Source organism: Lemur catta, chromosome 2 (assembly GCF_020740605.2).
Source record: "Lemur catta isolate mLemCat1 chromosome 2, mLemCat1.pri, whole genome shotgun sequence".
In the NCBI taxonomy this organism is placed as follows: Eukaryota; Metazoa; Chordata; class Mammalia; order Primates; family Lemuridae; genus Lemur; species Lemur catta.
In genome coordinates, this window is record NC_059129.1 from 99,915,259 (window position 1) to 99,929,542 (window position 14,284).

At 35.0% G+C, this 14,284-nt stretch overlaps 1 protein-coding gene across 1 annotated transcript in view; it reads left to right on the forward strand.

The window, feature by feature from the left end:
* Positions 1-11,362, forward strand: part of QRSL1 (glutaminyl-tRNA amidotransferase subunit QRSL1) — a 28,334-nt gene extending 16,972 nt beyond the window's left edge. The window contains exons 6-11 of the mRNA XM_045544112.1: positions 673-848; positions 929-1,041; positions 2,794-2,986; positions 3,487-3,604; positions 8,256-8,461; positions 11,100-11,362. Of these exons, the coding sequence (XP_045400068.1) occupies positions 673-848; positions 929-1,041; positions 2,794-2,986; positions 3,487-3,604; positions 8,256-8,461; positions 11,100-11,320 (1,027 nt within the window). The 3' untranslated portion in view covers positions 11,321-11,362. The remainder of the gene's footprint in view (positions 1-672; positions 849-928; positions 1,042-2,793; positions 2,987-3,486; positions 3,605-8,255; positions 8,462-11,099) is intronic.
* The last annotated feature ends 2,922 nt before the right edge of the window (positions 11,363-14,284 follow it).

The following is a 14,284-nucleotide window of genomic DNA, read 5'->3' on the forward strand; positions in this document are numbered from 1 at the left end:
GTATTCAGACATATAGGCAAAGATTTATGTTTAAAGGTTTTGTTACAAAGTTATTTATTATATAGTTAATCTAGTTGAAAACAACATAAATGTTTAAGTAAATTATTGTACATCTTTATGATTCTAAATGGAGTAGCAAAAGGGCTGTATCTGAATTTCTGGGGTGTGCTTAGTTTGTAAAAGCATAGTATAAAATAGCCATTAATATGATTTATTTTAAATATCAAGTAACAGAGGAAAGTATAAGATTTGTATGTATAGCAGTAGGAGAATGGACTTTAAAATATTGAGAATCACCAATTTATATGATGGAATATTATATATACTTTATATTTTCAGTAATTTTAATGCCATAATGAAAGACTCATGATAAGCAAAAAAGGGATGGAAACTTATGGTTATAGAATGATCTCAACTATAAAAGAAAAATGCATTTTAAAAAAGATTTGAAGTCCATATGCCAAAATGTTAACAGTTTTTGCTTATGGGTAATGGAATATTGGATTATCTCTTTACACTTTTCTACACTTTATGAATTCTCTAAGATGAGCATGTGTTACTTTTGTATAATCAGGGGAAAATAACATTTAAAAACATACATTTAAAAGGGTAGATTTCAAATATAATTAGAGATATGTCATTCTTCTAAAGATAATTCTGTTTAAATTCCAGGGCTTTAGGATCAGACACAGGAGGATCAACCAGAAATCCTGCTGCCCACTGTGGGCTTGTTGGTGTCAAACCAAGCTATGGCTTAGTTTCTCGTCATGGTCTCATTCCCCTGGTGAATTCAATGGATGTGCCAGGAATCTTAACCAGATATGTGGATGATGCAGCAATTGTGTTGGGTATTTTTATGATTCTATACCATTTGAAACAATTTCACTGTAAAACAGTATCTGTCACTCATAAGTATTTCTCCTTACAGGTATACTGGCTGGACATGACCCCAAAGATTCTACCACAGTACAAGATCCCGTTAAACCATTTGTGCTTCCCAATTTGACAGATGTGAGCAAACTATGTATAGGAATTCCAAAGGTAAATTCTTCCTTTCATTACTTAACAGAAATATTGTCAAGTCAAATAGAGACCTCAGGCGTGGAAGGCAGAATGATTGGGTTTGAAGCCCTGCTCTGCCACTTTTATTAGCCATGCGACTTAATCTCTCTAAGCTCAATTTCCCCATCTGTAAAATGGGGATAATAAAAATATTGACCTCAGGGATTTAGGAGGTAATAGTCATGTTAAGCAGGGTCTGTAAACTGTTTCTGTAAAGAGACAGATAGTAAATGTTTTAGATTTTGTGGACCATACAGTCTTTATTATAACTGCTTAACTCTGCCATTATAGTGAGAAAGCAGCCTTAGACAATATGTAAACAAAAGAGTGTGTCTGTGTTCTAATAAAACTTTATTTTCAAAGATAGGTGGCTGGTTACATCCGGCCTGTGGACCATAGTTTGCCAATCCCTTATGTAAAGGACTTAGCCCAAACCCATATGTTGCATAGTAAGACCTCAATAAATGTTATCATCTTTATTATTACACTACAACACATATTACAGTAGCGATCGAATAATTCATACATGAATGTAATCATGTTGAATTACTGACCTTTTAAAAATATTAAACTTAGCAATATATTGATGCTTTAAACATTTCAGAGATCTTCTAGAAAGATAAGTTACCATTCAGAATAATGAGGTTTGTCAACCTCAGTGCTATTGGTCTTTTGGGTTAGATAATTGTTTGTTGTAGGAGACTGTCTTGTGCATTGTAAAATGTTTAGTAGCCTCCCTGGCCTCTACTCCTGAATTCCAGTAGCACCCCCACCGTCACCACAACCCCACAACCAAAAATGTCTACAGACATTGCCAAATGTCCCCTGGCTAGAGACAAAGAGACAAATCGCCTCCAGGTGAGACCACTGCTGTAGAGAAATACTACTTTATTTAAAATATTTCATTAAGGTAATATCTGTGCCTTCTTTTAAGAATTTAGAAAACAGATTTTAGACCAGGTGTGGTGGCTCACGCCTGTAATCCTAGCACTCTGGGAGGCCAAGGCGGGAGGATCGTTTGAGCTCAGGAGTTCAAGACCAGCCTGAGCAAGAGTGAGACCCCGTCTCTACTAAAAAAATAGAAAGAAATTAGCTGGACAACTAAAAAAAAATATATATATATTAAAAAAATTAGCCGGGCATGGTGGCGCATGCCTGTGGTCCCAGCTACTCGGGATTGCTTGAGCCCAGGAGTTTGAGGTTGCTGTGAAATAGGCTGATGCCACGACACACTAGCCCGGGCAACAGAGTGGGGCTCTGTCTCCAAAAAAAAAAAGGAATTTAGAAAACAGATTTTAAAACAGACTTAGTTTGGAATCCAAGATCCTCTACTTACCTGCTATGTAACATTAGGAAAGTTACTTAACCTGTCATCTGAATATTTTTCATTAATAAAATGAAGGATGATACCTATATCCTGGGCTTGTTAAAAGCATTAAATGAGAGAACCTTTGAAAAACATCTAGCATAGTATCTGATACATAATGAACATTTAACAAATATGTTCCCCAATCAGATCTCTAATGTTTTATGTTATTATATCTAGGTCATAATATCTAGTACTATGTTTGTCATACCATAAACACTCTTAAATGGGTTCAATCTTTCTGGCTACCTACCAGCAATTTTATCATATTTTCTAATGTGTTACCAAAGGTCCTGGAGTACAAATTTTTATAAAATCATATATACAAATGTTCCAATTTCTGCATCTTGACTTTCTCCTATAAGGAATATCTTGTACCAGAATTATCAAGTGAAGTACGATCTCTTTGGTCCAAAGCCGCTGACCTCTTTGAATCTGAGGGAGCCAAAGTAATTGATGTATCCCTTCCCCACACCAGTTATTCAATTGTCTGCTACCACGTATTGTGCACATCAGAAGTGGCATCGAATATGGCAAGATTTGATGGGCTAGAATATGGTAAGATGGTGGGTTTTCTGGATTTTTAACGTAGTTGTCTCAAACATTTGAAAGTTTTGCTTATTAGTGACAAAAAAAATTATCGCCTGAGATAATGTTAATGATTCAGAAAAGTAAATCAGTGAATCATTTTACCTTTGTCATTCATCATAAATATCTGTGTTCAGTTTGCTTCTCTGGACTGTGACTGTCTTGAAAGGATGGTGTCTTACATTTGTATGGTCAGTCCAGCTAATGTAGTGCCTGGCACAGGGAAGGAGCTCAATAAATGTTTGAATGAATGAATGAGGGAGTAAACAAATAAAGTTTCTTTCTTAGTTATTTTCTTCTCTCTCCATGACTGGTCAGTCAGTCAGTCAGTCAAAAGGCAGGTAGAGCAAAGTAACCATTAAGGTAAAGCTTCCTAAATTTTATTATTGGTCACAAAAATGTGAATCTAGGCTTAGTTTTAGCCAAAACTATACTTCCTTTTCCAGTAATGTTTATCTCTTTGTTTTCAGGTCACAGATGTGACATTGATGTGTCCACTGAAGCCATGTATGCTGCAACTAGACGAGAAGGGTTCAATGATGTGGTGAGAGGAAGAATTCTCTCAGGAAATTTTTTCTTATTAAAAGAGTAAGTCAATTAGTTGAGGAATTTTCTCTATTCTTGAAACCTCAAGAGTAAAGTAGTAGCGTGTCTGTCAGGTCTTATACGTTAAGGTATTTACTAAAGAAACAAAGTCTTTATTATTTGAATTAGAAAAGGCCTGTTTATGGTACTTTTGGTTCCTGGTTCAAAAACAAAAAAAATTGACACTCTAGCTAAATGATTAGTACAAACTACAGTCAGGCCTCTGGATCCATAGGTTCTGCATTTACAGAATTTTGATTCAACCACGAATCAAAAATATTCAAAAAATAAAATAAAAAAATAACAATAAAAAATAATACAGATTTTTAAAAGCATAACAACTATTTACATAGCATTTACTTGTTTTTAGGTGTTAAAAGTAATCTAGAAGTGATTTAAAGTATGCAGGAGGATTTGCATAGGTTATATGCATACATTTTATATAAGGGACTTGAGCATACCCAGACTTTGGTATCCAGGGTTAGTCCTGGAACAAGTCTCCCACAGATGAGAGATGACTGTGAGTAGGAAGCCCTTAAGGATTTTAGTCTCATTAAATGTCCTCTGGCCATTATTGCCACATTGGCTTATTGATATAAGAGCTTTAAGCAGGGAATTATATTATTGTCTCTTGAAAATTTAGTGAATCAATTTAGTTTTTCCTTATATTAGGTATCTGTTTGCTCCAAGAAATAATTCTAAATTACTATGTCTCCTACTTAGATTGTCTTCATTATAAGTTTATTCACAATCTTGTGAATCATATTTGTCTTCCATACCATCAAGTCTGTGTAAGAGGACCTGAGAAGTGTGAAAAAGTAAGATTGGATATTGTAACGAGTAGCTTCCTGGAGGTTTTCTCCATGCCCTCAAGGGCAGAAAGCATTTTATTCATCTGTGCATCTTCTCAGGGCTAATAGCTAGGATTACTTTTTCTAAAAATACTATTTGATTATGTTCCATATTAAAAGATTCTTATCCATATTTACCAGATGCTTGTAATGACTTTGTAGTAGGAAAAGAAGATGAAATATTGCTTAAAAGTTTTCTAAAGAAAAACTTTTATTAAGCTAAAGATGTTACATTTGCCAAATATTACTGATTAGAATCATATATATCTCAGGGTACAAGTTGATGAATTATATAGGTCATTGTAACAGCATAAAAAGAAATTGAGGGAGAGGAATCTGAAAGCATCTTCCATGGTCACCAGTTGGGGGTACTGATAAAAGGAAGTGAGAATTACTGCTGGTATCCCTGCTTCTGAGTTAGTTCCAACTAGGGAGGACTTGTTTGTTTTGTGGGATGGGGGGGATTGTTTGTGTGTTTGTTTCTTTAAGTTTAAGGGGGTAGACATGGGTGATAGGAAAAGTGGGATTTGGAGTACTTTTTTTTTTTATCTTAAAAAGTCAACTTATATGCCAGGAACTGTAAACAGTCCTAACACTTTTTATTCATATGATACTTCACTATAGGATTTTTATTTTTCTCTTACCTTGTATTTAGTAAACACAAATTTATTGAATTTGGAATCCAGAGTTTATTTTTAATTGACATAAATATTTACTTTTGAACCACATTTAAATCTAACTTTTGCCATTTGTCTTTTTATTTGTCCCATCTGTTCTTTCTTTTAACCTTTTTTTGCTTTCATTTTTTTCTTTAAATAATAATTTTCCTCTTAAAAAGAGAGAAAAAGGATCATTTATATTTACCTACATATTTATGATTTCTGGTGCTTTTCACACCGTCTGTATAGCTCTAAATTTCTGTCTGATATTTTTGCCTGAAGAACTTCCTTTAATATTTTAGTACAGTCCTGCTAGCAATGAATGCTTTCCACTTTTGTTTATATGTAAAAGTCTTTATTTTGCCTTTAATTTTAAAAGATACTTTCTTTGGATATAAAAGTGTATATTAATAGTTTTTTCTTTCAGTACTTTAAAGGCATTGTTTCATTGTCTTCTGGCTTACATAGTTTCTGAGAAGTCTGTTGTCATTCTTATCTTCATTCCTCTCTATATCGTGTCTTTTTTTCCTTTGGGTGATTTTAAGATTTTCTCTTTATCATTGGTTTTCAGGAATTTAACTGTGATAATACTTGATGTGGTTTTCTGTATATTTCTTTTCCTTAGGGGTTTTTTGAGCTTCTTTGATCCATGAGATTATAGGTTTTGAATCAAATTTGGAAAAATTTTGGTCATTATATCTTCAAATGTTTTTTCTGTCCTTTCCCCATCCTCCTGGGATACCATTTATGTGTATATTAATCTGCTTCATGTCATCCCACAGCTCACTGATTTTCCATTCCTTTTCTTCTTCTTCTTCTTCTTCTTCCTCTTTTCCAATCTTTTGTCTCTCTGTACATCACTTTGGATAGTTTCTATCACTATTTTCAGAATCACTGATCTTTTTTCTATGTACGAATTCTCACCAGTTTATTTTTTAGTCTATATATTGTATTTTTTGCCTCTAGAAATTCCAGTTAGGTTTTCTTACCCCTTTAGTTCCTTCATGTTATCTTTTCCTCCACCTTCTTGAACATATAAAGTACATTTATAGTAGCTGTTTTAATGTTCTTATATGCTAATTCCAACATTTCTGGATCTGTTTATATTAATTGCTTTCCCCCTCACCCAGGATATGGGTCATAGTTTCTGCTTTACATGCCTGGACATTGTGAATTTCACATTGTTACTTGCTGAATTTTTGTTATATTCCTTTAAACAGTATTGAGATTTGTTCTGGGACACAATTAAGTTGCTTGGAATATGTTGGATCCTTCTAAGTCTTCCTTTTAAGCTTTGTTAGGATAAGTCCAAAGCAGCCCTTCAGTCTAGGGCTAAGTTAGCCTTAGTTTAAGGTGATACCCTTGAAAATTTTCACCATATGCCCATATATTATGAGGTCTTTCTACTTTGGCTGTTGGGAACACAAACTGTAATATTTCTAACCCTGTATGAGCTCTAGGAATTATTTGGCCTGCTACTTTTTGGTGATTCTTTCCCCAGCCTTGGAAGTTTCTTCTTATGCACGTATAGATCAGTACTCAGCCAAAGATTCAAGGGATCTCTGCAGATCTCTTGAGCTCTATCTATGTGCTACTCTCTCTTATTCAGTACTCTGCTTTGCAAATTCTAGCTGTCCTTACCTCCCTGAACTTCAGATCTCTGTCTTTCTAACTTATTGAACACCCACCACAACCCACTTAACTCCCTTCTCTGAAATGAGGCCTGAAAACTGCCTCCATGCATTAATCTGGGGAAATCAGTGTGTTACCTCATTTGCATTCCATCTCTCGGAAGTATTTCTCCAGAATGCCTGTTGTTTAATGTTGTTTCATGTGTTTTGTCCAGTTTTCTAGTTGTTTAGAAGGCAGGGTATTTTCATTCATTTTTGCTGCTGTAACAGAATGCCTGAGACTGGGTAGTTTATTATGAACAGAAATTTATCGGCTCATAGTTCAGGAAGCTGGGAAGTCCAGGAGTGAGGGGCCAGCATCTGGTGAGGGCCTTCTTCTGCACCATCCCATGATGGAAGGCAGAAGGGCAAGAGAGAGCTGAACTGGCCCTTTTATAATAGCACCAATCCCACCCGTGAGGGTGTAGCCATCATAGCCTAATCACCTCTTAAGGGTCCCTCTTCTTAAAAAACAAATATTTGTTCTATTATAAAATTTAGATTTTGAGAATGCTGTTAGTGTAGTATTTAAGCCACCAACAGTTATAGTTGTTGCATATATTATATGTGATGCATGCATTGATCTCTCTGTAGACCCTGTAGTCAAATGATAGTAAAGATATCTGATATTTCTGTAGCACTCTTGTACAGTAAAAAAGATTTTATATTTTTATCTTATTTTATTTGGCCCTCAGTAGAACTGTAGTTGTTATATCCATTTTTACAGTTGAGGAAACTGAGGTTTAGAACAGTTAGTTCTTTTTTCTAATCTTTCTTAACAGCTTCAGAAGGATCTAAAACGTTTTCTTTTTCCCTATCCTTGCATCATTGATTTATGGTCACTACTATGTCTGGCTTTTTCCTTAATTTTTTTGGTAAAATAAATATTCTTTCTTGAATTTCACATTTCTACTCCTGGGCTATGCCTATCCATAACATTCAAAATTCAAACACTGCATACTTTCCCCAGCTTCTGTTTTCAGAACCTATTTTGTAGGAATGTTTCCTAGTGTCTAATTCAAATGGCATGCTAGAATTTTACAAAACCTCAGAGTCCTTATAATAATTAGTTATCATTATATTAAAGATGAAGTAAGGCATTATAACAGAAAATTCTAACCTACTGTACCACTGTCTAGCTTTGTAACCTTTAGAAAGTCATTTAGTTGCTATGTGCTTTATTTTCCTCACCTGAAAATGAATGTTGTGGGTTACTGATATCCCTGGAATTATTAATTTTTTGTGATTATATGTATAGAATTGCATCTAATAGTGAATTCTGATTGATTAAATTCTAGATATACAAACTAGTATAACAATACAGTTGAACAGAATTCATTTCTATGTGTTGTTAGAAATCTTAGTGATGCCTGCTCAAGAATTCCGTGGTTCTTTATCAAGCCTAATGGAAGAGAATTGATTCAAGGAAAAATACAAAAAGTCCTTAAAATATCATCCATTTTTTTCCCCATAGAAACTATGAGAATTATTTCATCAAAGCCCAGAAAGTGAGACGCCTCATTGCTAATGACTTTGTGAATGTTTTTAACTCTGGAGTAGATGTCTTGCTAACTCCCACTACCTTGAGTGAGGCAGTACCATACTTGGAGTTCATCAAAGAAGACAACAGAACACGAAGTGCCCAGGACGATATTTTTACACAGGCTGTAAATATGGCAGGTAAGGATACCTCAACAACATTTTGGTTTTGTTCAAATTCTTAGGCAGGTAGCCTTGTCTTCAACTTAAGTTCTAGCTAGATTGTTCCCTAAAAGCGATAGCCTGTCCTTTTGGAATGTTTAGGAAGGAATGTGTGTATGTGCGTGTACAGGTAGACATGTGCGCATACTCTCACCACACACCACATACACATGTTTTCTGAACCAATAGTCTTACTGGTTTTTTTTTTTAACTTTTATTTTGAAAACTTTCAAACCCACAGAAGAGCTAAAAAAGTAGTATGATGAATACTAATGTGCCTTCGCCTGGATTCATTCTTTTTAATATTTTGCCTTATTTGTTTCTTCTTCTCTTTTTCTCTCTCTTTCTACACACACGCACACTTTGTTTTTAGCTAAATCATTTAAAGAAAGTTTCAGACATCATAACACTTTACCTGGGGTCCAAACACTTTAGCACAAATCTTCTAAGAATAAATTCTCCCACATAACCACAATTTCATTATTACACCTAAGAAAACTAACATTCATTCATTAGTAATCCAAATATAGTCCATAGTCAAATTTTCTCAGTTGTACCAAAAATGTCTTTTATAAATTATTTTTTCTCCTAATATATGACATTTGGTTATAGTATCTTTTTAAAATCTAGAATAGTCACCCCACCTCTCTTAGTTTTTCTTAGAACTACATCAGGCTGTGTTACAATTTTTGTTTCAATTATCGTACATAATGTAGAAAATAAAGTTAAATTAAAATAATGTAGAAAACTCAAGATGAAAAGGAAAGTCTATTTTATTTACCTATACTTTTGTTTACTCTGTTCCTTCTTTTATCACCTCTTTTCTGTTTGGAGAAATTTCTTTAGCTATTCTTTTAGGAAAGGTCTGCTGGCCACAAATTCGCTTAGCTTTCCTTCTGAGAATTTTTTGTGTGTGTGTGTGACCAAATCTCACTCTGTTACGCCGGATAGAGTGCAGTGGTATCATCATAACTCACAGCAACCTCAAATTCCTCGGCTCAAGTGATCCTCCTGTCTCAGTCTCCCAAGTAGCTGGGACTACAGGCACGTGCCATGACACCTGGCTAATTTTTTGTTTTTGGTAGAGATGGGGTTTTGCTCTTGCTCAGGCTGGTCTCTAACTCCTGAGCTCAAGCAATTGTCCAGCCTCAGCCTCCCAGAGTGCTAGGATTACAGACATGAGCCACCGTGCCCAGCCTGAGAACATCTTGATTTCCCTTTCATTTTGAAAAGTAATTTTGCTGATATAGGATTCTGGTTTTCTTGTCTTTAGCACTTAAATAATGTTGTGCTACTTTCTTCTGTCCTGCATAGTTTCTTATAAGAAATCCCCCACCTTTTAAAAATTTTCTTTTGAATGACATTGACTTTTTTGAAGAGCCCAGTACACTTTTTCTGTAGAGTGTCTCATCCATAATCTGGATTTGTCAAATTGTTTCATCATGATTGGACTGAGGGAAACGTGTTTGACAGAAACACTACAACACTACATACTCTTCACATCAGGAAACAGTTAAATTCAGTTTATTCCTCTTTTGGAAACTAAGTTGACCACTTGGTTAAGGAGATAACCACCAGATGTTTTCCTTATAAGGGTACTGTTTTCCTTTTATCATTTATAAGCAATTTATGGGGTGACATTTTGAGACCATGTATATATCCTATTTCTCAATAATCTTGAACCCAATTATTTTACCAGCCATTGATGATGCTTTCCTGAACTAATTATTACTTAAAGAATTACAAAATTCTGTCTTCTCTAATTCTATAATTCCTTCTGCATTTATTAGCTAGCAGTTTCTCTAAAGAAGAACTTTCCTTTTTTTAAATTCAGTATGTTATAAGCAATTACTGTCATTATTGTTTTTGATGCTCAAATTGTTCCAAATTTGGCCAATAGTTGCCCCTTCAAGTTGTATGTATCCTTTAAAACTGTTCCCATTAGTTATTGAAAACTTCCTTGTTTTATGGCATAACAAGATGTTCTGGGTTTTTATATTTTCTCTGCCCCAAATCTGGAATTAAAACTACCCTGAGCTAATTTCTCATCTAATGGATTGGCAAAAATTCAAAAGCTCAGCAACACACTCTGTTGGCAAGGCTTTAAGAAAATAAAGCATTCATTTTGCTGGTGGGAATTCAAAATGGTACAACTTCTTTGGAGGGGAATCTGGCAATATCTAATTACATATGTACTTATCTTATGATAAAGCAATCCCTCTTCATCTAAGAAACATTCAAGAATACCAAAATACATGTATAGAAGGTATTCACTGGGACATTGTATGAAATAGCTAAATATTGACAACAACCTAAATGCCCAACCATAGAAGCCTGGTTTAATAAATTATGGTAAAACCATGCAATGGAGTACTTACTATATACCTATAAAAAAATGAATGAAGAAGGTTTCTGTGAACTGATACAGTGATTTCACAGATATATTGTTAAGGGAACAAAGCATGGTACGGAAGTATATATGCATTATCATAATGCACTATGTTGTTTTTTTAAACCTTATCCTGTCTTAAATACTTACTAGCACTGGAAAGTGGAAGAGGTCTCTGCTTTTAGTACAGAGAATTAATCAACTAATGGGTTTCTTTCCTTTCCTCAGGATTGCCAGCAGTGAGTATCCCTGTAGCACTCTCAAACCAAGGGCTGCCAATAGGACTGCAGTTCATTGGGCGTGCATTTTGTGACCAGCAGCTTCTCACAATTGCCAAGTGGTTTGAAAAACAAGTACAGTTTCCTGTTACTCAACTTCAAGAACTCGTGAATGATTGTTCGTCAATCCTTGAAAATGAAAAGTTGGCTTCTGTTTCTCTAAAACAATAGAGATAAATATATCATGCAAATTAAAATGACTGTTAGAAATTCTGTTCTCTAGAGAGTCAAATGATCTTGCTCAATTCTTGTAATTAGGTTCATTCTCAATACAGTCTTTCCTTGGAATCACTTTTAAATTCTTGTGATAATTAATTATAAATAATCTATTGGCATTTATTAAGCATCCACTAAGTGCAAAGTACAGGATTTCTACTATAACACAAGATACATATTCCTGAAAAACAATACATTCTACAAAACTGTTCATTAAAAAGAACAAGAGCTTACGGTAAAAATAAGATCAGGGATAAACTCGAAACTTGCACAGCTTTGTAACTAAAGCACTAACAGAAACAATAATTGCACCTCCAGAGAGAACCTGGGTAGCCCAGGCTGGCAGCTCATCTTGTGGTGAAGGCTGTCTCAGGGGATATTAAAAATGCACAGAAACAATCACGTAGGAATACTGGCTTCTGAGTGTTGAGCAAAGCAGGTGGAAGAGGAACTCAGAGCACAGGGGAAGTGTAACCTTTCTGGGGCAGAATCATGCAAAACCTAGGGTATGCCACTCTGAGGAGGAACCCCAGGTGCAGGCACTCCTTTTATTTCTCTAAAAATAGAGCTAAAATGACTGAGAACTTTTTCATTTAATCCTTACAGTTAAAATTTTACTTCTGTTATTCCAGAGCCCATGCCTAGGAGCCAGAACAATTCCATGTTACACTGAGTTAATTCTCTTGTTTACTGGTCACAAATGAGCTCAATGATGCCATAGAAACATTTGTTGTAAACTAACAGACCATATTGGAATGGAAACTTCGTAGACGGTAGAGAGTATGGTTTTAGTGAGAAGGGTTCAAAATACACAAGTAACACACAATCTGAAAAACTTGCAGATAATTTGGCGACGATGCTAAAGGAGGAGGCCCATGGCAGGGTCCTCCCTGACCCCAGATTCTCTATTTCTTATGGTTTTCTTACCCTCTTGACTGTCTACAAGTGTTCTTTATTTGGGCTCCTTGATCCCAGAGAGATATTAATGGAGATCTGTATAATATATTTGATAAAATCTAATGGAAATCATACATTTACTCACCATAAGGCTATCATTGGCTTCCTTTCTCTTTGCTGGAACACCATTGTCACCTCGTGTTGATCAGGTGTTCTAATTTGGCACTTGTATATTGTTAATACAGAAGATTAGAAAGGTGAACTATTATTTACTAAATTCGTTTTGTTTAGTAAGAAAAAACCTTTTCTAAATAAGAAGTACAGGAGGAAAAAATACTAAGGCAGAACCATCTGCAGAACCCCTGGGATGTTTTATTCTAGGATTTAACCTGCCGATTACTTTCCATTAATAGTTTTCTCTCCTCCCTGGGATCCTCCTCTTCTCAAATACTCAATCTGATAAACTTTACATAAAAGCTTTATGTGCTAGGCTCAATAGTATTCTCATAAATTTGACTCTGAATCTCTGAAAGAGGAAGAAATTCATAAGAGAGAGAATTACATTCTTTTATAACAAGAGGAAACCATTTTAGTTGAAGGAGCTAATATGATGTAAAGCACAAGTAAATAAATCTTTGCCCTGGTCATTTTTTATGTATGTATAATTTGAAATGAAAATTTTTCTAAGAATATTTACTCTCTTGTTCCTGTATCTCTACTTGAGCTGCACTAACAATTTGAATCTGGAAATAGAGAAGTCAAATACTTACTGTTCTCACATAATAATACCCACCTAGAATGAAATGATACCTAGTTTGTTTTTCTCTTCCCTTCATCTTTACCCTAAATCTAGTAGATCTCATTTTGCCAAGTCACTGTGTGAGAATTTGAGTGACAAATGGTTTTTGTGTCTCAGCTAATTAAACCCTGAAATTGTTAGCCCCGGAACTGCTAGACCAGAGCGCTTCTGAAAAGTGAAGGTGGCTACAAGTGTAAGATGAGTTCCTTGATAAGCCCTAGCAAGACCAAACCAATCAACCAAACAAAAAACAAAGCAACAGTTAGAATTAACAACAAAAACAAGCCAGAGTGAAAAAATGTGGTGCCGTCACAAAACTTGGCACCCTGACACCACACATAGAGCCGAGGCGCAAGTGGGAAAACCAGTGTTCCTGTTGGCCCACACTTAGCATTACCAAAAAAAATCACTTGACACCAAGGAGGCAGAATGTTCTCTTTGAATGGCTGATGCTAGGTCCTCTGTCACAACAACGAATGTGGCCCATCCAAAAAGACAGCATTGTACAGAAGAGTAGCTTATAAAAATGACAAAAGAGTGGTTATTCCTATTAGGAAATAACCTGCACCTTCTAATGTAAACAAGTACCTTTAGGATTTTAAACAGAATCTAAAGGACCCTGAAAAGAGAGATGGTTACAGGGTACCAATAGGTAGACCCTGGGATTCGGCAAGCTGTGTGCCACACTCTGTCCCATTCAAAGCAGGGGAGCAAAACAATGGAATTTTAAAACTCGCTTTTATTATGAACTTTCATTAATTATTTTTAATCTCCCTCCCTTTTTTCAAACATCTGGTTATCCGTACCAAAGCGAAATGTGCATTTTCTGTGCAAGCCTAGGGCAAAATTTATTCATTGTGTTTAGAAGCACCAGAGGCAGTTTAAAATAGGCTTTCCTCAGTTATTTCATAACTTAAGCAGTGTGTACACTAGAACATAAACCTGAGAATAAAGGCAAATAACATTAAAAAAAAAACAGCCAACATTAAGTAAAAGTAATTACAGGATTTCAGAGGGCTTTTTTATTTCTGTTTATTTCTACCTCAATAGAATATAAATCCAAAAGGATTTTAGGCGGTTTATTAAAAATATGTTATTACAATGGTATAAAAGTAAATAGTTGAGGAAATTGGTGAAGTGATAGTAAAAGTGGGAAAGAAGAAAACCTAGAATGAGATATTAAAAATGCTTGTCACAATATCTATACAGATGTTTAAGGCTGA